This window comes from Zootoca vivipara, chromosome 16 (genome assembly GCF_965207765.1).
Source record: "Zootoca vivipara chromosome 16, rZooViv2.hap1.1, whole genome shotgun sequence".
Taxonomy (NCBI): Eukaryota; Metazoa; Chordata; class Lepidosauria; order Squamata; family Lacertidae; genus Zootoca; species Zootoca vivipara.
The window spans coordinates 27332367-27352679 of record NC_142599.1 but is presented as its reverse complement, the minus strand read 5'-3'; the positions used below and the strand labels follow the sequence as shown (position 1 = coordinate 27352679).

Below are 20313 nucleotides of genomic sequence, written 5' to 3'. Positions count from 1 at the left end.
TCACATGTTAGCAACAAAAATGCTAATTGTTCTTCCCACGCCACCATCCCAAACCTCCCTACCTTCCTTTGCTGGGAAGAGTCCAGCAGCCAGACCAAAAAGTCTTGAGATAAAACCCATAATCAACTCTTAATAGGTACAGAAAATGGGAAGGAGGCTAAGTAGCATAAACCCTTTTAGGCCATGGGTTGCTGAACTCTAGCTCATTCAGCTGTTTTTTATTTAATTTGTATTTAATTTGTTTACTGCCATTCATCTGAAGATCACTGTGCGTTCACAACATAAAAAGATAACATTAAAACAAAATGCATACTAAAAAATGAAAGCAAAATAAACCAATAACCCTGTGTTCTCAGCCATATTTAGAAGGCCATAGAATGTTGATCAGCCCAAGGCCTGGTGGAAGAGATTTTCACCTGGTGCCTAACTTTTGATTTATTTATTTTTGAAAAATAAGTCATTAAGACACCAGGAAGCAAGCAAGTAATAAAACCAAACCAATTAACTGGCATCAATTGCTTCCAACTTTCTGGGATCCTGCTTGGGTTATTACTGGTAGACACCAGCTGTCTGCATGTGTGCTTAGCATCTGAGTAAGGAGTCACGATGGCCGTTTCCATGTGTTGCTCTGGTTCACCAGAAGTGGCTTAGTCATGCTGGCCACATGACCTGGAAGCTGTCAAGTCAGCATCTGCAGTCCTGCTGGCAACCAACCAACCCACCCACTGACCACTGGCCTGTGTTCTCCCTTTGGGTGACATGGAAGATTTGGGCCAGTCCCCACAGCTACAACACTCAGAAGGACAGCGGAGGCAAGTCAGCAGCATTCCAGAGAAAGTGCACACATGTGAATAAGTAAGATTATGCTGGGAATGCTTGCATGAACAGCCAGCTACCTGTCTGCCTGCTGGCCCTGTCCTTCCTTCATGCCCCAACTCCTGCCCCCTGCCCCCACTATGCTGTCCAGAGGGGTCAGTCTTAATTATTTACTTGAGCAGCTTCAAGGGCTCCAATCTAACATGATGATTGTGATTATTTTATTGAATTTATATCCCACTTCCTCTATGGAGCTCTAAGTGGCTTATATGGTTATCCCCCTCATTTAATCCCAACAACCCTGTGAGGTAGGTTAAGAAGTTAAACACAGATCTCCAGAGAAGGCTCTTTTGCAGAATTCTTGGATCCCTCTTCCCCCAGATTTACATAAAATACAGAGGTACCTCAGTTTCCGAACTGGGTGAAGCTTGTGAATGAATATACCAGCCTTTCCCAACCTGGTGTGCTTCAGATATTTGGACTACAATTTTCACCTGCCCCAGCCAGCATGCTATGTTGATCCAAGTTGTAGTCCAAAACATCTGGAGGGTACCAAACTGGAGGAAGCTTTATTACACTGTAGTTAAGTAAAACAAACTCAAGGCCCATTTAGAAGGCAGCACTAAAACCTCTTTGCTGGCCTTTTGAAGGATTTTAACAGTGCCATCCTATACATACCAACTAAAAACAAGTTCACTAATTCAAATGGGCCTTAGTCTCAGGTTAAGTGCATACAGTGCTATTTATTCTAGTCCACATTTTAGTGTAGAGTTCTTTTTAAACACGGATTTATGCCATCTGCCAGAAACACCCTTCTGCATTCTGCAGGCAAGTCAAGTCTAGGGTTGCCATAAGTCTGGAATTTCCCGGACATAGCCGGCAATCCACCGTTGGAAACAGTGTCCGGGCAGAAATCACTTAAAAGTCAGGGGAAAGCCCAGATGTATGGCAATGCAACACCTTTACCAGGGGGGGTGGTGCTGGACTATATTTTGAAAAAAAGTATGAACAAATTCCTATGCCCCACAAATAACCCAGAGATGCATTTTAAATAAAAGGACACATTCTACTCATGTAAAAACATGCTGATTCCCGGACCGTCTGCGGGCTGGATTTAGAAGGTGATTGGGCCGCATCCGGCCCCTGGGCCTTGGTTTGGGAACCCTGACCTTTACCAAAGGTGTCATGGGCTTTGAAGACACTGAATCTCAGGACGCAAGGAAGAAACATGCTAAGAGGAAGGCATGCTTGGCAAATCCGCACCGTGATCAACTCCCGCCCTGAAACCAATGTTCCCACTGTGAAAGGACATGCGGATCTAGAATTGGCCTCCACAGTTACGGACTCATCAAACCGTGTTTATAGAAGACAATCTTACTCTGCTTCGAGTGCTCGCCAAAGAAGATGGCAATGCGGAGGAAAAAAACAGCAGAAACAGCTCCAAAAGCTTAAAAGCATTATTTTTGGGTTAGGCTTCCCCAAAACAATTTTGGTGGTTTCCACAAAAAAATAAAAATAAATCTCAAGAAATTTGTGTGCACTAGGAATATTTTACTTTTTGAAATAGGGCAACCCTAAGCAAGACGGGCTAGCCGAGTAATTAAAAACGATCTCACCATACAGCTTACTCTCCTCCCCCCACTCCCGCAAACTCAAAAGCAATGATTTTAATATTCCTTATAACTGAGCAGGGTACATACAAAGTTTGGGTCTCTCTCTCATGACATTTCCCCCTAAACCGCTTCCTAGAAAGACTGTTCATTAAACAAAAAACAAAAACACAAAACGTTTTTGGTTGCTTAATACCTTTCTGCAAACCGCTTACAGGCATTAGTATTTATTATTATTTATCCTTACCTTAGGAATAATGACAAAAATAGGGGAATAAAAGTGGGCAAACGAAATTATAAAACAAAAGCTTTTGTTGGATGATATTGTCTTAATCCTGGAAAAACCTAAAGAAGGTATATTAGAATTATTAAATGAGATAATTGAATTTGGAAAATTGTCTAACAACAACAACAACAACAATAATAATACCAACTAATTAAAGAAACCCGTGAAACCAGCGGGTGCGACGAAGGCCGTGGCGGAGAGAAGCGGAGGCGGCGCGAGCCTTTCCCGCCCCGCGGCTGCTCCTCCCCGCTGCCGCAGCGAACGTGGCAGGTCCCCAGGAGGAAGAGAAGGAGGAGGAGAGAGGTGGTTGCTGTTACGGCTGCCGCTGAAGCCGCCGCCTCCCCGGTCCCGCCTCCCGCCATTTTGAGTCCCCGGAGCCGGGAGAGCGAAGAAGAGCTTCCCCCTCGGGCGGGCTGTGGGAGGCCGCGGCGGCGACCCCTTTCCTCCCCACCCGCTACCGCTTCAGTGAGGTGAGGGGAAAAAAGGACTGGCGGGCGGAAACGTACGCGTGAGGGACTGAGGTGCTTTTGCTCTTAGGTTGGTTTTTTGTTTTTGCTTTTGCTTCTATTACTACTACTATTAGTGATACGGCTGCTGCGGCCGTTGTCTGTAACGGCCACGCGAGCAAGGGCGACGGGACGAGGGAGGAGAGGGAGGGTCGTAGAACGTAGAAAGAGCTTCTCAGTTAGTGAGCGGAGCGCAGAGACGTGGCAGAACAGATGCCGGTGCGCGCGTGCGTAAGGCAAGCGGCCTCCGCCCGGTGCATGGCGGGAAGTGTAGTTCTTTAAACGCGACCTGCCCCCCCCGCCCCCTTCAGCAGTGTAACAAAGGATCAGGGTGGTGGGGCGGGGGACAGACGGACCCTGCTGTTGAACTGCAACTCCCATCGGCTCCAGGTTGGACAGTTGTCAGGGACGATGAGGATGATGGGAATTGTAGTCTCAATGTCTGGAGTCTCCACTTCCCCGCCCTTTTACAAAGGGAGGTGGGAAGGGGGGGTTGCTTCTCACTTCCTTGCTGGCTCCACCCCCACCCACAGTGGTGGTTGGTTGTTAGACAGTAGAAGGCCCAGAATTCATACCTGACCCAAATGGGTGGTTAGGTGCTCAGGGTGGGCACCCCATCCAACCAATTCCATCCTCACAACAGCCCTGTGAGGTATATTAGGCTAAGAAAAGGTGAATTTTGCCCCAGGTTATCACAACAGCCCTGTGAGGTAGGCTAGGCTGATGAAGGATGCCTGGACTAAATATTCCTCTCTCCTTCCCCCAGAAATCATACCCTCCAACATTTCTCTGATGAAAATAGGTACATCCTTAATAATAATAATAATAATAATAGTCTACCCCTCTGACTGGGTTGGCCCAGTCACTCTGGGCAGCTTCCAACATACATAAAACATAATAAAACATTAAACAACGCCCCTATATGGGTCTGCCTTCAGATGTCTTCTAAAGGTTGTATAATTACTTATCTCCTTGGCTCAAGGGTTGCACAAACTTATCTTCAGAATAACCCCTTCAGAATTTTGCTGAGAAGCTGCTTGACTATGTCTATTAAAACTTTTGTTGTTGTCCATGCACCCACACTTTAAATCCTAATTATTAGGCACCAGGTTGGAAAAATTGCACCTGCTGCTGTTGTTCTGTGTGAACACACGGCAAGTTCAGACACCTCTGAGACAGACTTCATGAATGACATATTTTGAGTGCTGACAGAGAGGTTTGGCCTACTGCAGGTTCTGTAAATTGGCAGTATTAAGCAGCCAGTACTAGATGTACATGATGCAGCAGCTGTTTGTTTCATTTCAATTCATTTTTTGTTTCTTTCCAGCTCTGTGTTGCTGAAGGAAAATGATGGAAGAGAGCGGGATAGAGACGACTCCACCAGGAACGCCCCCACTGACCACAGCGGGAGCGGGACCTGCACCCACCACCACTGCACCAGTCTCATTAGGTATAAGTGTTTTATCAGTGACTAGTCTTGCTGGTTCACATGGGGTTATTTTTCTTTTAAATTTAGTAGTTCTGAGACAGTAAAAGGAAAGGTTGCAGTTCCTTCAGTTTGGCAAAAGAAGGGCTCCTTCTCTTCTGGAAGGGACTCGGATCCAGTGGAGGGTCCTGCTGGACATGGGGTGGAGGTTTTTTTTTGCTAGCCCCTTTTGCAGTCCTACCTTTCAGTCTGTTCTGGAGGGTCTTGCAAACGTTCAGAGCAGCATTTTAGGGGGCTGCAAGGGAAGAAGAGATTGGTAGAAGTAATCTGTCCTCCTCCCACTTCCAGGTGAGCATCCCATGAGTGGAACTCTACTTAGGAGAAATCTGGAGTCTGGACCCAGCCCAATAAACTTTTCCACACTAATTTTTAAGTATTTAATTTGTTGCTTATTTCTAGTATTTTTAACTCGCCTTTCACTACCTGGTCCCAGGGAGGAATGCAACAAGAAAGCTGTGACTATATAAATATACATGTAGGTAGCAAACAGCTTTATACTTTATTATTTGCTCCTCCCATCAGCTTCTTGGCTGAAACAAATGGTTTGACGAGATGTTAGGAATTACATTTCTTCCTTATGAAATTGTGCTGGGGTGCCAAACATTCGTTTTAGGATACGGGGGGGGGGGAATTGTTGTGTATTGAGTCAAAGGATTTTATCTCTGTATTATTATTGTCTGTATTTGCATTAGGATAAAGTAACTGCCTTTTGGTTCCAGAGGGTACAGCTACTATTGGTTCATTTAAGCTGCTGTATTTGGATCCTCTGTCTTATTGGTTCCCTCCAAAAGGCAGCACTGTGATTGCCTGATATTGTTCCCTCCAAAATGTATCCCCTTCTAGCTAGTTCCCTGTCCCTATAAATGTAGCCTTCCTGCCCTCCCAGTCAGTCTTGTTCACTTTAATAAAGAGCTGTTACTAGAGAACTGTCTCCAGCATGTTATGTCAAGAGAGCTGAAATCACAAACCCCACGTCACAACAACTGGCGACGAAGGTGGGATCCGGAATGCTGAGGAGCGGTTAAACACAGCCCTGCCTCAGAGTCCGGATTGCAGCGTAGAACAAGACTCACTGGCCAGCTGAGAAGACGACCCTGCCCGCTAGGACAATGGAGAGCCCAGGGGTATTGGAGCCCTTCCAGCCATCAGAGCCCCACACGTGGGAAGACTACGTCGAACGCTTTGAGTTCTTTGCAGTGGCTCAAGGGATCACCGATGCCAGCAAAAGAAGGGCCACATTCCTGAGCTACTGTGGGCCCGAGACCTTCAAGCTAGCCAAGGCATTACTTGCTCCAGCGAAGCTGAGTGAGACATCTCTCCAAGATATTCTTGCCTGCCTAACAAGCCACTTGGCGCCTACTGAGACCAAGATGGCCTGGCGGATGGAGTTCCATAAGAGGCAGCAGCATGCTGGGGAGTCTGTATCCGCATTTCTGGCTGAACTCCGGAAGCTCGCTCAGCACTGCGGCTTCCAAAATCTGGAAGAGACTCTCCTGGATCGGTTTGTTGGTGGTCTGAGCAGCAAGAAAGCCAGAAGACGCATCGTGGCTAAAGAAGAGGTTACCCTTGCTTCAGCCTTGAAGGAGGCCACCGCCACGGAGAATTATGAAAGAGAGGAGCTTGATGCCAGTCGCAAGGCCGCTAAGCCACAGATAGAAGTTGCGCATGCCATGGACGAGCTAGAGGCTACTCCGAGCCAGAGCCCAGTCCGTGGGGTCGAGTTGGTGCGTCAGGCCTGCACAGTGCACAAAGATCGCCGAGGCAGTTGCCCAGGTTGTGGCGGAAACCATGAGCGGAAGAGTTGTCGTTTCAGGGATGCTATGTGCCGGACGTGCGGAAAGACGGGTCACATCGCCAGGGTCTGTACATCGGCGGTGTCGGGAGCGACAGGAGCACCTAGACTGGAGCATCGCAGACCACCCACAGCACCTCGTTTTCTAAAGGACTGCCACTACGTAACAGAGATCAATGGGAGGGCCGTGCAGTTTCCAGCGCAAGGCAAGGCACACGTCAAGGTGAAGATTGAGGGTCAGCAGTGCGACATGGAGGTGGACTCCGGATCTGCATTCACCATTTTTCAAGGGCTCATGGAACGCCTGTTAAGAGGTCTGCCGGGGGTCTTGCCATTTTTTGATGACGTTTTAATTGCTGGAAAAGACCCACAGGAACTGGTTGCGCGTGTCCGTGCAGTGTTGCTCAAGTTCAAGGAGGTGGGGTTGCAACTGAAAAAAGAAAAATGCAGTTTTGGGGTGCCAACTGTGGATTTCTTGGGGTTTAAAATTGATGCATCAGGCATCCACCCCACAGATGCTAAGATTAAGGCCATCATCGAGGCACCACGACCACAGAACAAGACGGAGTTGCAGTCATTCCTGGGACTTATTAACTTTTATCATTCGTTCTTACCCCAGAAAGCTTCGGTAGCTGAACCATTACATAGACTTTTGCAGAAAAAGAATGTGTGGCGATGGGGGCGAGAGCAGCAGAAGGCTTTTGACTCCTTGCGAGAAATGCTGAGTAGCAGGAGCGTCCTTGCTCATTATGATGAGTCGAAGCCGCTGGTCCTGGCATGTGATGCCTCTCAATACGGCCTGGGGGCTGTGCTGAGTCATAGGGAACCGGATGGGTCGGAAAAGCCCATCTCTTTCTATTCCCGTACGTTGTCACCCACGGAGCGCAACTATGCTCAAATTGATAAAGAGGCACTAGCAATTGTGTCGGGAATCAAAAGGTTCTATGATTATTTGTACGGTCGCCAATTCTCCATTGAAACGGACCACAAACCACTGTTAGGGTTGTTCAACCCAAACAAACAAACGCCACAAATTCTCTCCCCCAGAATGTTGCGTTGGTCAATATTCCTGAATGGGTTCCAGTACACCTTGACCCATGTGCCGGGGAAACAGTTGTGCCACGCTGATGCGCTGAGTCGATTGCCCCTTCCTGGCGGGAGCAATGAGGATCCTGCTCCGGCGGAGCACATTATGATGCTAGAAACACTTCCGGGGGCTCCTGTAACAGCTACTGATATAGCTGAGAAAACGAGGAAAGATGCTGTTCTCTCCCGTGTGCTCACTTGGGTGGGGAGGGGGTGGCCAGGTGGTCCGCATGAAGAAAAATTCAGGCCTTATGCGACAAGGCAGCACGAATTGTCCATGCATAAGGGTTGTCTCCTATGGGGAGATAGGGTGATCATCCCAGCACCACTGAGAAACAGGGTTCTTGAGACGCTTCACATGGGACACCCGGGAATGGTCAGGATGAAGTCACTAGCCCGATGTTATGTGTGGTGGCCTGGAATGGACCAGAACATAGAACAATGGGTACGAACATGCAAGGCATGCCAAGAGGTGCGGCCAGAAGTGGCCAGAGCACCAGTCCACTGGTGGGAGCAGTCCAGGACTCCCTGGAGCCGGCTGCACATAGATTTTGCTGGGCCATTCCAAGGGAAGGTCTTTTTGGTTATCGTTGATGCATATTCCAAATGGTTAGAAGTGGCGATGGTCCCTAGCATGGCATCAGCTGCCGTAATCAAGGTGTTGAGGCAGCTGTTTGCAACCCATGGGTTACCTGAGACCATTGTATCAGATAATGGGGCGGCTTTTGTATCCCAAGAATTCAGGGCATTCTTGGCTGATAACTTCATAAGAGGGGTCACATCCGCGCCCTTTCACCCATCCTCCAATGGGCAGGCTGAGCGCATGGTAAGAACAGCCAAAGAATCCATTGCACGCTTAATGGAGGGTAACTGGTCGGCTCGCATTGCGCGAATGTTATTTTTGCAGCATGCGACGTCGTGTACTGCGACAGGCAAGTCGCCAGCCGAGCTGCTCTTAGGTAGAAGACTGGTAACGGTGCTGGATTATGTCCACCCAGATAAAATGCCAAACCGTAATTCAAGAGCAACCCCCCAGGCTGAGACTGACACAACAAGGTATCTCGCCCCTGAAGATCTGGTCTGGGTGAGGAACTATTCACGAGGTCCGCGGTGGGTGGCTGGTGTGATCACCCGGGCTAGTGGACCTGTGTCCTATTATGTGACCTTGGAAAATGGGCAAGTTTGGAGGAGACATATAGATCAGCTGAGGCGCCGGGCGCTCAGCAGGGAGGAGTCAGATAATTCATCCCTGGCTAATGACGCACAGCTGCGAGACCAGAGTGAAGATGGCCCAGAGGTGCAGTCACCAGGGGCTTCAGCAAATGAACCAGGGTCTGCTAGTCCTCAGGATGACGAGGTACAGGTAGGGGACCCTGAGATGTCTGGGACTCCATCTGTTCCTGACGAAACCCCTATAGCAGCCCCTCCACCACAGGTAACACCCAATCCAGAACCTGCAACACCTGTTGTCAGGAGATCAAGTAGAAGTTGTAGGACCCCACAGTACCTGAGGGATTACGTCTGCTGTGCTCACTAGGGGGGGGAGGGGTGTTGTGTATTGAGTCAAAGGATTTTATCTCTGTATTATTATTGTCTGTATTTGCATTAGGATAAAGTAACTGCCTTTTGGTTCCAGAGGGTACAGCTACTATTGGTTCATTTAAGCTGCTGTATTTGGATCCTCTGTCTTATTGGTTCCCTCCAAAAGGCAGCACTGTGATTGCCTGATATTGTTCCCTCTAAAATGTATCCCCTTCTAGCTAGTTCCCTGTCCCTATAAATGTAGCCTTCCTGCCCTCCCAGTCAGTCTTGTTCACTTTAATAAAGAGCTGTTACTAGAGAACTGTCTCCAGCATGTTATGTCAAGAGAGCTGAAATCACAAACCCCACGTCACAACAGGAATAGCAGATTTATGGGTCGATCTTGGGACATCAAAGCACCTTGCGTTACGAGGTGTATGTCTGAACCCACATGCAGGCCCACATGTGCATATGAACCCAGCATACACCATTGACAGGAATGGAACCGCTGGTACACACCCACCCATGGCCAGAAAATAGAATTCAAGATACACCCGCATTTGGGAAAGTGCACACATGAGATTCTGCTCTCAGCCGAGTGCTATCTTACGTGTCATGTCTTGGCAGATCAAAGTCAGAGTGGTAGTTTAGTTCAAAAAGTGGATCAAGCTTAGAAAAGATCTTTCAGAAGGAAAGGAGGAACTGTGCTAACTTCAAAGGTCTGGAGCCTTTGGTTGCTGTCAGCCACACTAATTAATTGGGGAGGGTTTTCATTTGAGCTTAAAGCGTCACTTAAATTCATGTTAACGTTTCAATCCAATAACCTGCTTCAAATGCATTTTAAAACATGTGCTGTTTTATCTCTAAATTATAACTTCATTGGTTGAAAATGCTTAATATTTGCAGCTCGGTAATAAACCTTTGCTTGCACAGGAAGAGCTGGCTTTGCATTGTGTCACAGAGGGTGGTGGTTAATCATTGACTTCTTAGCTGTTGGGCTGTTTCCTTACTATAAGTTATTTGTTAATCTGCTACGAATTTAAGATGTTTTAGTTCTATTATTCTGCTGCAGATCTTTTGTTAGTATTGTTCTAAAAGTTTAAAAAGCCCGTCTACTAAAACTTGCCTTCTCATTTTCCTCTCCCTCTCTCTCGCCCTCAGCCTTAACTCCTTCCCTCCCTCCTCCCTCCTCTTTTCCTCCTTCCCAAGCACCATTTTCCACACCTTTGCCACCTGCAGGCTCCTCTCTTCCATCCATGACGACATCCCCGGCGCCTTTGCCTTTCGTGCCTCCCATGGCCCTTTCAGCGGGTGCCTCCCTTGGGACCTCAAGGCCACCCATGATGACACCGCCAGTCACCTCGTCCCCTTTCAGCAGCCCCCGTCCCCAGTTCTCGTCTCCTTCACCCCTGAGTTCAACTCCTGGCCCTGTGCTTTCTGCCCCTCCCACTGGTCCTCCCATATCAGGGTTTTCTATGGCATCGACCCACGACATCACCAAAGGCCATGCGGGACGAGCACCACAGACACCCTTGATGCCCTCGTTTTCTGCACCTTCAGTCACCGGTAACCCTAGTGTTTTCGCTTGGCTTTTTAAAACGAGTTTATCTATAATGGTTGCTGTTTTACCGAGGAAACAGGTACTGATTATCTCCCAGGAGATGCTGACTGGTTCCAAATGGTTTGGGGCTGGCTGCTGCACCCTCGCCCCACCATGCGTGGACCTTGACCAGGAAAAGCCTATCTACGTAGGCCACGCTCACGCGAGTTGCCTTCCCTCCTCCCTTTTATTTTTAAACCAAAGTGATTCACATAGCGATAAAACATAATGTCCAAGGGAAAAAAAAGTCAATAACATCAGTAAAATCATCACAATAGCCAAAGACACCAAACAACAACAACAAGAACTATTATTATTATTATTATTATTATTATTATTATTATTATTATTTATACCCTTCCCATCTGGCTGGGTTTCCCCAGCTACTCTGGGCGGCTCCCAACGGAATATTAAAAACACAATAAAACACCAGAGACCAGTAGTAAGGGTCATAGGAAGCCTGTGTCTTCAGTTGACTGCTCACTCGTTCTCATTAGGAAGAGTGTTCCATATTACAGGCTCCACAACGGAGAACACTCCCTTTCCCACATGCACATCAGATGGAGCTATGTAGGTCATGGTATGGTCAGAATGGCCCCATCTGTAAGACCCGTGTCCTCACCTAACCTGGTCCCAAGCTGTTTTCAGCCACTTTTTAAACCCACAAACACTGTATTGCAAGTGTGAGGTTGACTTCTAGGCTGTGGGATATATACAGCCCTTAGGACATTCCCCAGCCCACATTTCCCCCTCCCTCCTCTCACACCAACTCTCCTCAGGTACTTTAGCCAGGCTGGAAGGTGTTATTGATAACATCAGAATGGCTTATTGGTTAATTAAGAAAAGCAATGTGATATTAGATGATCAGCACTTCGCGAAATTCACAGCATGGGAAGTCACCCAAAGATATAAAATTTGGCATTTATATTCGGCCTTTTTATTGCATTGTAATTTGGAATGTTTCAATGTGGTTTTTATTGGATTATTAAATTGGAAAACTTTTTTTAATATTAAAAATTCTCTGTATTGGTTCCTTTAAAAAAAATTAAATTGGAAAACTTAATAAATATTATAATAAGAAAGGAAGGTGTTATTGAACTGTGATCATGCCTCTTGCCAAGATGGAGGTTGGAGAGAGGCCTGTATGAGGGTTGAAACCGCCACTAGTTTTACGTGGTCAGAATGCGGCAGTCTCTTCCATTGTACAGTTACCTCCAAACTCAAATTGTGTCTTTAAACTGGTAAAGGTCTTTTGACATGAACAGGTTTTTTCCCCCTGGAAAACTGAATATGTGCGGTTTTAATTGCTCAATAAGAAATGGCAGGTCACAGCAGTTGCAAACTTGTGGTGGGTTATGCAAAATGTTTCCTTGCTGTTGGTTTTCAGGTGTCTTCACTGGCCCGGCATCACAGCAGCCCTGTGGGCCACCCCCGCTAGCACCTGGCTTTGGAGCGGGCTCTTCAATTACTTTCCCAGAGGAACACGAAGACCCCCAGGGAGCTGACGTGCAGAGTGACGCATCTGCTGGAGGAGGACTGTGGGGCTTTATCAAAGTAAGGCTGAAAAGCAAAGGTAGCTGTGCTGCTGGTCCATAAGAAAAGCCTCCAAACCACAGACAATAGTTTTATTGTGATCAAGCATATATTACAGAAGTGGGGCAGGTTTTTTTAGTTCTCCTGATCCTTATATCAGGCAAGATGCTACACAGAGCAAGAGGAGAGGAGGGAGTAAAAAAATAAAATAAAATTAGGCTGGTTGTAGCCACGAGAGTGGTTTTTAGACTGTGTTCTGAGTTTGAGCACATGGGGTTGGGGCACAGAGAGATATAGAGAGTGGGGCCAGCATGTGTGCCCTCACTCTACTCGTGAGCTGGCGTAATATATTTACTCGTACAGTGGGACCTCGACACGAATTTAATCGGTTCCGAATGCACACTCGTAGGTCGAAAACTTCGTAAGTCGAGTTTCCCATAGGAAAAGCGGTTTCCCTTTGGAATGCATTGGAAACAGAAAAACTCGTAAGTCGAGAAAACCGCATCTAGCCGCGAACTGGTTTTCCGTTCGGATGTCGAGAAAACCATAAGCGCTCGGCCACTTTTTCCGCTCGTAAATCGAAAACGTCGGATGTTGAGCTCGTAAGTCGAGGTCCCACTGTATAAGATATTGACAAGCTGCTCTTCACCTCAGTAGCAATCCCCGAGCCACCCTCAAAGTAAAATATGCCAGACCCTCCAACATTTCTCTGATAAAAATAGAGGTGTCCTCTCTTAACATTTCTCCAGTGAAATAGGGACGTCCTAAGGGAAAGTGGGACATTTCTGGATCAAATCAGAAATGGGACAGCTTCTGTAAGTCGGGGGCTGTCCCTGGAAATTAGGGACACTTGGAGGGTCTGAAATACAACATCTGCAAGAAGCAAATGGCTGAATCGGGTGTAGCCTTGAGAGCAAAATGAGCTGAATGATTTGTGCCTTTTCCCTGCAGGGTGTGGCGGGGAATCCTGTGGTGAAGTCCGTGCTGGATAAAACCAAGCACTCAATGGAGACAATGATCACGACTCTGGATCCTGGCATGGCTCCCTATATCAGTAAGTGAAGAAAGCCTGTGGGCCTCGGGGTGGGGTGGAGGGCAGCATGCAACTCGTCCTCCTCAGGGCTCTCACAAACCTAGGCTGCAGCAAAGCCTCTCTTTTGGAGCTGTTGGCTGAAGAGACATTGTCTCTTTCTGTTTCTAATTGATGGATCAGAATCTCAGCTCCTCCTGCAAACATCAGGCCACACAGCCAGTGGAGGCATTTTGCAGATTTGCCAAGTGCATCTTCATAGCAATACAAGCTTCACTCATGTTGCTACTGGTGTGTTTTGAAGTGTGAACTCATAAAGGAAGTTACAGTGGCCGTTAATTTGATAGTATTGGGTATCTAGTGGTGGGACTTTTAGAGAAAGGGCTCCTATCCCATGAAAAGCCTCTAGTTAAACAGGACCAAAGACTCTATAACCTCGTCTGAAGTAATCCTGTGCTCCTCTTAGCAAGCCACGTAGAGAGGGACCATTTTGTTGAAGGCTGACTTTTTAAAAAGTGGTTGTAGCAGCCAATGACTGCATTTGGTTTTGTGAGAAGTGAAGGAGTCTAGCTGGCCTCCTCCCAGCCTTATATGCTCCCCCACTCACCCCTCTTTCTTACACTTAGTTGGGAGAAGAAAGGGGAAAATATTTTGCTTTCACTTTCAGTTAACCACAGCTTGGGATGTCATTCAGACCTAGAACAGCCATGAGTCTTAACTATGGTTAGTTTAAACAAGTTGGCTTCCTGAAGCCATGGTTTGAAGTTGGTTGGTTTGAAGGTAACCATAATGAAGATTAACAATTGGTCTAGAGATGACCTGACAAACAGCATTGTGGAAGCTTCCAGACTCTTGGCCATGCAGGAGGTGGGGGAGTGGGTGACCCCACATGGAAGCCACTCATTCACATCTCACTAAACCAGGCTTCCTCAAACTCTGCCCTCCAGATGTTTTGAGACTACAATTATCATCATCCCCTGACTACTGGTCCTGATAGCTAGGGATCATGGGAGTTGTAGGCCAAAAACATCTGGGGGGCCCAAGTTTGAGGAAGCCTGCACTAAACTATAGCAGAGCATCATGCTTTTAGTATGGCTGCAGCGTCCTGATATGTGCCTGCTATCTGCACCCTCCAGAAAAGAATTGAAGACGTTTTTGTTCTGTCAAGCTTTCCCACCTACATTGGGGTATGTGTGTGTGTGGCTCTGCCATAAGTGTCTGCATTGTATAGTTTTTTTTAAAAAAAGTTAGTTGCTGCTGTCTGCTGTTTTCTGTGCCATTTTAAATATATATAGCACATTGCCTTGAGACGTGTGTGAAAGATGACAATAAATATGCACCCTGGTCCATCTCCAGATAATTGCTTTGCCAAGAAAATGGAGGGATCCTGACCGCCAAGCACAAGTTCTCTCCCACCCCAACCCACGGTCTGAATGTATCTGCCTGCATATAGGATTATGTTTTAATGTTTTTTTTGTTATAGAATCTGGGGGAGAACTGGACATTGTTGTCACTTCTACTAAAGAAGTCAAGGTTGCTGCTGTAAGAGAAGCTTTTCAGGAAGTGTTTGGAATGGCCACAGTTACAGGAGAAGCTGGGCAGTCCAACATTGCGCCACAGCCAGTTGGCTACGCAGCTGGATTGAAGGCGAGTTGCCGCAGTTTCTTGGAGATTTGTATCACTTTTGTGATATTTTAAAAAATCATTTAAAATGTGTCTTCACTTGTTTCATACACAACAATGTAGCACCTAATAACTCTTTGGCAATTTTTTCTTTTTCACACGACTACATTTTATAATCTACAAAAATGAAACAAAGCATAATCCGTTTTTATAAAAGCACAAAATAAGGACTTGGTCACTAATGAACCAAAGACACACTGAGATTGCAGTTGGGTGTGCCATTTCCCTTCTGTAAACTTGAATATTTGTAGTTGGTTTACTTCAGATCCCTGATTTTGCTTTTGGCTAAGGTTCATCGCAAGCAGTAAGTGCTGCATGACAGCTGTATGTATTGACTGCTTCTTTTCCTTGTCCTTTAGGGAGCTCAAGAAAGGATTGACAGCTTGCGCAGGACAGGAGTCATTCATGAGAAGCAGCCGGCCGTGTCTGTGGAAAATTTCATTGCGGAATTGCTTCCTGACAAGTAAGGCCATTTAGCATGTTGCTGAAGATAAATGTCAATTACGGTAGTATCATATCCACGGGACTTGTTGATACTCTAAACAGGAGCTGAAATTAGAGTTGTCTGCCTATTGCAGTTGCTTGGTATAATTCACCCTTTTGTCCCTAGTGCTTAAAACTGGGCATACTGTAGTTTGCATAAGCCATAATTAAATAATTCACTTTCAAGTGTGGTCAGATCCTGCAATGTAGCAAGCAAAACCCTGCCAGAACAGACCTCTGACATTTTGTAATTAACTTCCTTAGAGTTTGGAACATGACTATAAATTCTGGAACAAAAGCTACTTCTTCTTCGTTAATTTTTAGTTTTCCCAGCCAAAAGCTTTTTTCCAAAGGGAAAGTGTTAGTGGAGGTGCCTTGGCTGCCTGCCTTTCAAAACTACTAAGCTTTCTAGACAGTTAATACCCAGAATTCGGATTTACTACGATTTGATAACAACCTTTTTGTCACTATAACAGGTGGTTTGATATTGGCTGCCTCATTGTCGAAGATCCCATCCATGGCATTCACCTCGAAACATTTACACAAGCAACACCAGTGCCTTTGGAATATGTACAACAGGCAAGTTTTAATCTCTAAGGCAGGCATCCCCAAACTTCGGCCCTCCAGATGTTTTGAACTACAATTCCCATCTTCCCCGACCACTGGTCCTGTTAGCTAAGGATCATGGGAGTTGTAGGCCAAAACATCTGGAGGGCCGCAGTTTGGGGATGCCTGCTCTAAGGGGCTGAATCCTTTGCCAACGCAGCAGGTTGGTAAAGCCTTTTCTAAGGGATGGTAGCCAAGAACCCCAGAAGATCACTCTAGGAGTTTTACACACTTCTAAAAATGATTGCCATTAAATTCTATCACCTTTAGTGTCTCTTTTATTGCATATATTTTAAAAAATAACGTGGATTTGATTGATATCTATACAGCTTAATATATTAAACATTTGTGAGCGAGCTGGCAGTAAGCATTGGGGGATGTTCCTTAAGATGTTCCTGTAGGCTGGAGGGCTTAGAAACCAGAGTGAGTCAGCCTCATTCATTCTGAGGCACCTTTGAACATCCTGCACTGCCAGGAGGCTCAGAATCACAGAATTGTAGAATTGGAAGGGACCTCAAGTATCATCTGGTCCAAACCCCTGCAATGCAGGAATCTTTTCGCCCAATGGGGGGCTCAAACCCGCAGCCCTCATGTTCTACCAACTGTCTCATGTTCTACCAACTGAGCTATCCCAGGATCCTCGTGTTTAGTGAGATTCCCCTTCTGATTTGGGCTCTTTGGTTCCACTTACACCCTCTGGAGCAACAGAAAGCAAATGCGAGAGCCTTCTAGCCATCTCTACTCCATACTAAATGTACCCAGCTCTTTCAACCTCATCTCGGAGAACCTAGTCATGGGCATTGATGGTGCTGTGATAAAATGCCTATAATGTGCTGTCACTGGGTCAAAGTTTGGCTTATTCCCGAAAAGGAGAAAATAAGTGTTCCTATTGTCCCTTAGCCTGTTAAACCAGAGGTTCTTTTCACAACATTTTTCACTGGCAGCACTTTAAATTCAGGAAGCATTAAGCTGGTATAGAACTTTGACTGTTATACTTGCTGAGTGAAGTCAAATGCCAGCAGCATTATTATTTATGCTTTTGAACTAACTTTGAACTATGGCGATATAGCTCTGGAGGAGGTTGAACTTGCCCAGGTGCTACTCCTTTTCTCCTGCACTCACTCCTGATTTAAATTATTTCACAGGCTCAAAATCTCACTCCTCAGGATTATAACCTACGATGGTCAGGTTTGTTGGTGACAGTGGGGGAAGTGATAGAGAAGCAATTGCTGCACGTCAACAGAACGGATTGGCACTCTGCATTCACCGGCATGTCCCGTCGACAGATGATCTACAGCACAGCCAAAGCTATTGCAGGGATGTACAAGCAGCGTTTACCACCCAGGACCATTTGAGAGGAAACGGGACTCTGGATGCGACACATTCCTTAAAAACTCGTGTTGAAAAGAAATGATTGCATCTGTTTGATGGCCCTGTTGACGCCCCTCGTTTTACATTATATAAAATGTAATTTTGTTTTTAAAGTGAAGCTACTCTTTGGATAATGGAAATGAGCAATTCTTAATTTTAGTCACATAATGGCTCCCCAAACCAGTAGGCATATTTATAGAGAGCATTAAAATGTACCGGTATTTCATTTCAAACACTAAATCAGGGATGGAAATCCTGATGCTGTTGGACTCCAAACTCCATCAACTCCGGCAGACACCATGGCCAGTAGTCAGAAACAACTGGAGGCCCCTCTCCAACATGTCCCCCACCCTTGAACTAAATGGGTGTTTGACAGACATTTTGGACTTTATTTAAGAGGCAGGACAGTCATTCACAGCACCTAGGATAGATTTGGAATCCAAGGCCAGAGTCACTGGCATGTGTATTGCATGTGTGGTCAGATTTGGTTAGGGTTTCAAAGAGGAAGCCGTTTGTAAAGTTCCTCCTTGCAGTCACCCTCCTTAACACCAGGGGGGTCAAGAAGCATGCAAATGGAACTTATTTTCTTGGTTATATTTCACAGCAAAGAAAAATTATCAGAAATCACCTAGCGAAGTGCCTTTTGCTGCATAAATAGGTACAAGGCTGCAATCGGTTAACTTTTACAATGCATCTTAAGCTATGGACCATTACTGAACAATTTGTTTATCTCCATTGCAAATGCTGGCCCAGATTGTATGCTTAAAATTGTGCATATTTATAAACTGCAGAGTATTTTGATAACTTTTTTTAAAAAAACCTTTCTGCCTTAAAATAAGTTTCTCAATTTCTACTACTTAAGTCTTTATCTTTTGTAGATGCTTTCAAAAGACACATTTATATAGACTAGTTAGCTAGTTTATAATATTTTTATCCAGTGAAAAATCTGTAGTTTTTCCAATTAATATATTTTGGCTTGCCTTGTAAAATCAGAATTAAATAGATTTTAATTATTCTTCTTCAGAAGTTTTCAATATTTTATTGAACTAACTTTGGACCTTTCCAAAAGCATGAGTACGGCCATGGTTTGATTCTGACAGAACAGAGTGTTTTTGGTGAGTTAGTGGGTATATAGGAAGGGAGAGAAAATCTTGCTATATTTATTTTGTGGTATCAATGCATCAGGGAAAACTCAACTAAAGTAGACACAGAATGAGTACATCTTTTTCTTCACAAGCACCAAAAATTCCATTCCTTATGTACCCTCTTGATGTACCCTCTTGGAAAATCTTAGGTGGGATGTATAAAAGCATTCAATGTTTCATGTTCAATCAAGTCCGAGTTTTTTCTTTAGGTTTACATTATCTCTGTCCATTAGCCAAGCTGGCACTTGAATTTGTTTTCTCTTTCCTGTCCATCATCATCTTGATCCTGTCCACATTTTTAATGTTTGTAGACTTGATAGCCTGGCTTTCCATACATAAGAAAATTCAAGGGCGTTAATAAAAGCTCAATAAAGGAAAATAACAGCATTGGATGGCTCTTCTATAGGCTTGAAATGGAACTGTAACAGTATATGTCTAAACCCACATGCGTTTCCAACGTGTATTCATACATATGCACACACCAACAGAGGGTTGGGGGTCTGTTGCTGGGGTTACGCGTAAATTCATGAATGTGTTTGTCCCTATTCTTGCCTAAATAAAACTCCTGACACCCGATAACAACAACAACAATTTATTATTTATACCCCGTCACTTTGGGCTGCTTCCAGCAAAATATTAAAATACAAAAATTCATGAAGTATTAAAAGCTTCCCTAAACAGGACTGCCTTCAGATGTCTTCTAAAAGTCAGATAGTTGTTTATTTCCTTGGCATCTGACAGGAGGGTGTACCACAGGGTGGGCGCCACTATCGAGAAGGCCCTCTGCCTGGTTCCTTGTAACTTCGCTTCTTGCAATGAGGTAACTGCCAGAAGGCCCTCGGCGCTGGACCTCAGTGTCTGGGCAGAATGATGGGATGGAGACTCTTGAGACATGTTAAGAAAGAAAGCTTGGTTTATTATAAATGTTTCAGAAAGCAAAATCACAATTCAAGCAGGCAGCAACTCCTACCATACATAAATACCTGGATCTAAAGAGAGGAAGAATCCCTACCTATTATCAAAAACCTACAGAAGTGATCATGGCAATTTTGCCAGCAGCACACACTAATAGTGAGTTAATGAAATGGGAGCAATTGCCTAATTCTTATTGTGTTTAAATCATATGCAATGTCCATATAGGAACTCTCTCAGTAAAATCACATCCTATAAAGGCACAGAAAGGACAGAAAAAGATGAAAAATATAGGAGTTGCATTTGAAGCAAGCAAGGACACCACAGGGACTTGAACCCCGTCCTGGAAACCAGGAGTGCCAACCACCAGTGTCTTTTGCTTTTTTGTGTGTGTAATGCAACAAGGTGAAAAGCAAAACCTGAGAAAACACAAGATTGTTCTCTCAGGAAAAGAAAAACCTTAAGAGAGATTTGAAGGAATCGGCTTTCATAAAGCTTCCGCTTCTGACTACTCCCTTATTGCGACCTGAAAGAGTCTTAGCACAAGAGTTGCAACACCCTCCCCAATGCCACTCTATGGATCACAACTGGAAAACTGCTGCCTAGCCAAGCACATGGAACCCACCCATTACGTCCCACAATCACAACACTTACAACCCCTGGTTATTGCTTTTATCGTACAGCATTTAGAAGTTTACTTGTTCAGAGTCTGTGCCTGTCATATCATCAGTATTTTGCTCTCGGATAACATCAAGAATTTCAGTAGTTACCTTCCTTCAACAGCGATGTTAGCTTTGGAGTGAGAAGTTACTGGCCAAACAAGCTGATTGCTAGCTCTGGTTTTGAA

General features: G+C 45.4%; 1 protein-coding gene across 2 annotated transcripts; it reads left to right on the top strand.

Annotated features, from left to right (window-relative positions):
• Positions 1-2980: 2980 nt before the first annotated feature.
• Positions 2981-18941, top strand: PRRC1 (proline rich coiled-coil 1). 2 transcript variants are annotated; one of them, XM_035097826.3, is made up of 9 exons: positions 2981-3182; positions 4546-4668; positions 10265-10669; positions 12091-12257; positions 13188-13290; positions 14750-14913; positions 15309-15412; positions 15909-16011; positions 17184-18941. In XM_035097826.3, exons 2-9 carry the CDS (start codon positions 4566-4568, stop codon positions 17391-17393), a joined length of 1359 nt encoding a protein of 452 aa, XP_034953717.2. In that variant the 5' UTR covers positions 2981-3182; positions 4546-4565; the 3' UTR covers positions 17394-18941. The 2 variants fall into 2 exon arrangements, with proteins under 2 accessions (XP_034953717.2, XP_034953718.2); XM_035097827.3 differs by having other exon boundaries at positions 2981-3249.
• Positions 18942-20313: the final 1372 nt, after the last annotated feature.

Excerpts from the sequence above, each read along its gene's own strand:
- PRRC1 (XM_035097826.3), top strand. The coding sequence starts at position 4,566 with ATGATGGAAGAGAGCGGGATAGAGACGACTCCACCAGGAACGCCCCCA. Across the intron at positions 13,291-14,749 it reads TGGCATGGCTCCCTATATCA|AATCTGGGGGAGAACTGGAC; the intron begins GTAAGTGAAGAA and ends TTTTTGTTATAG. Across the intron at positions 14,914-15,308 it reads GCTACGCAGCTGGATTGAAG|GGAGCTCAAGAAAGGATTGA; the intron begins GCGAGTTGCCGC and ends CTTGTCCTTTAG.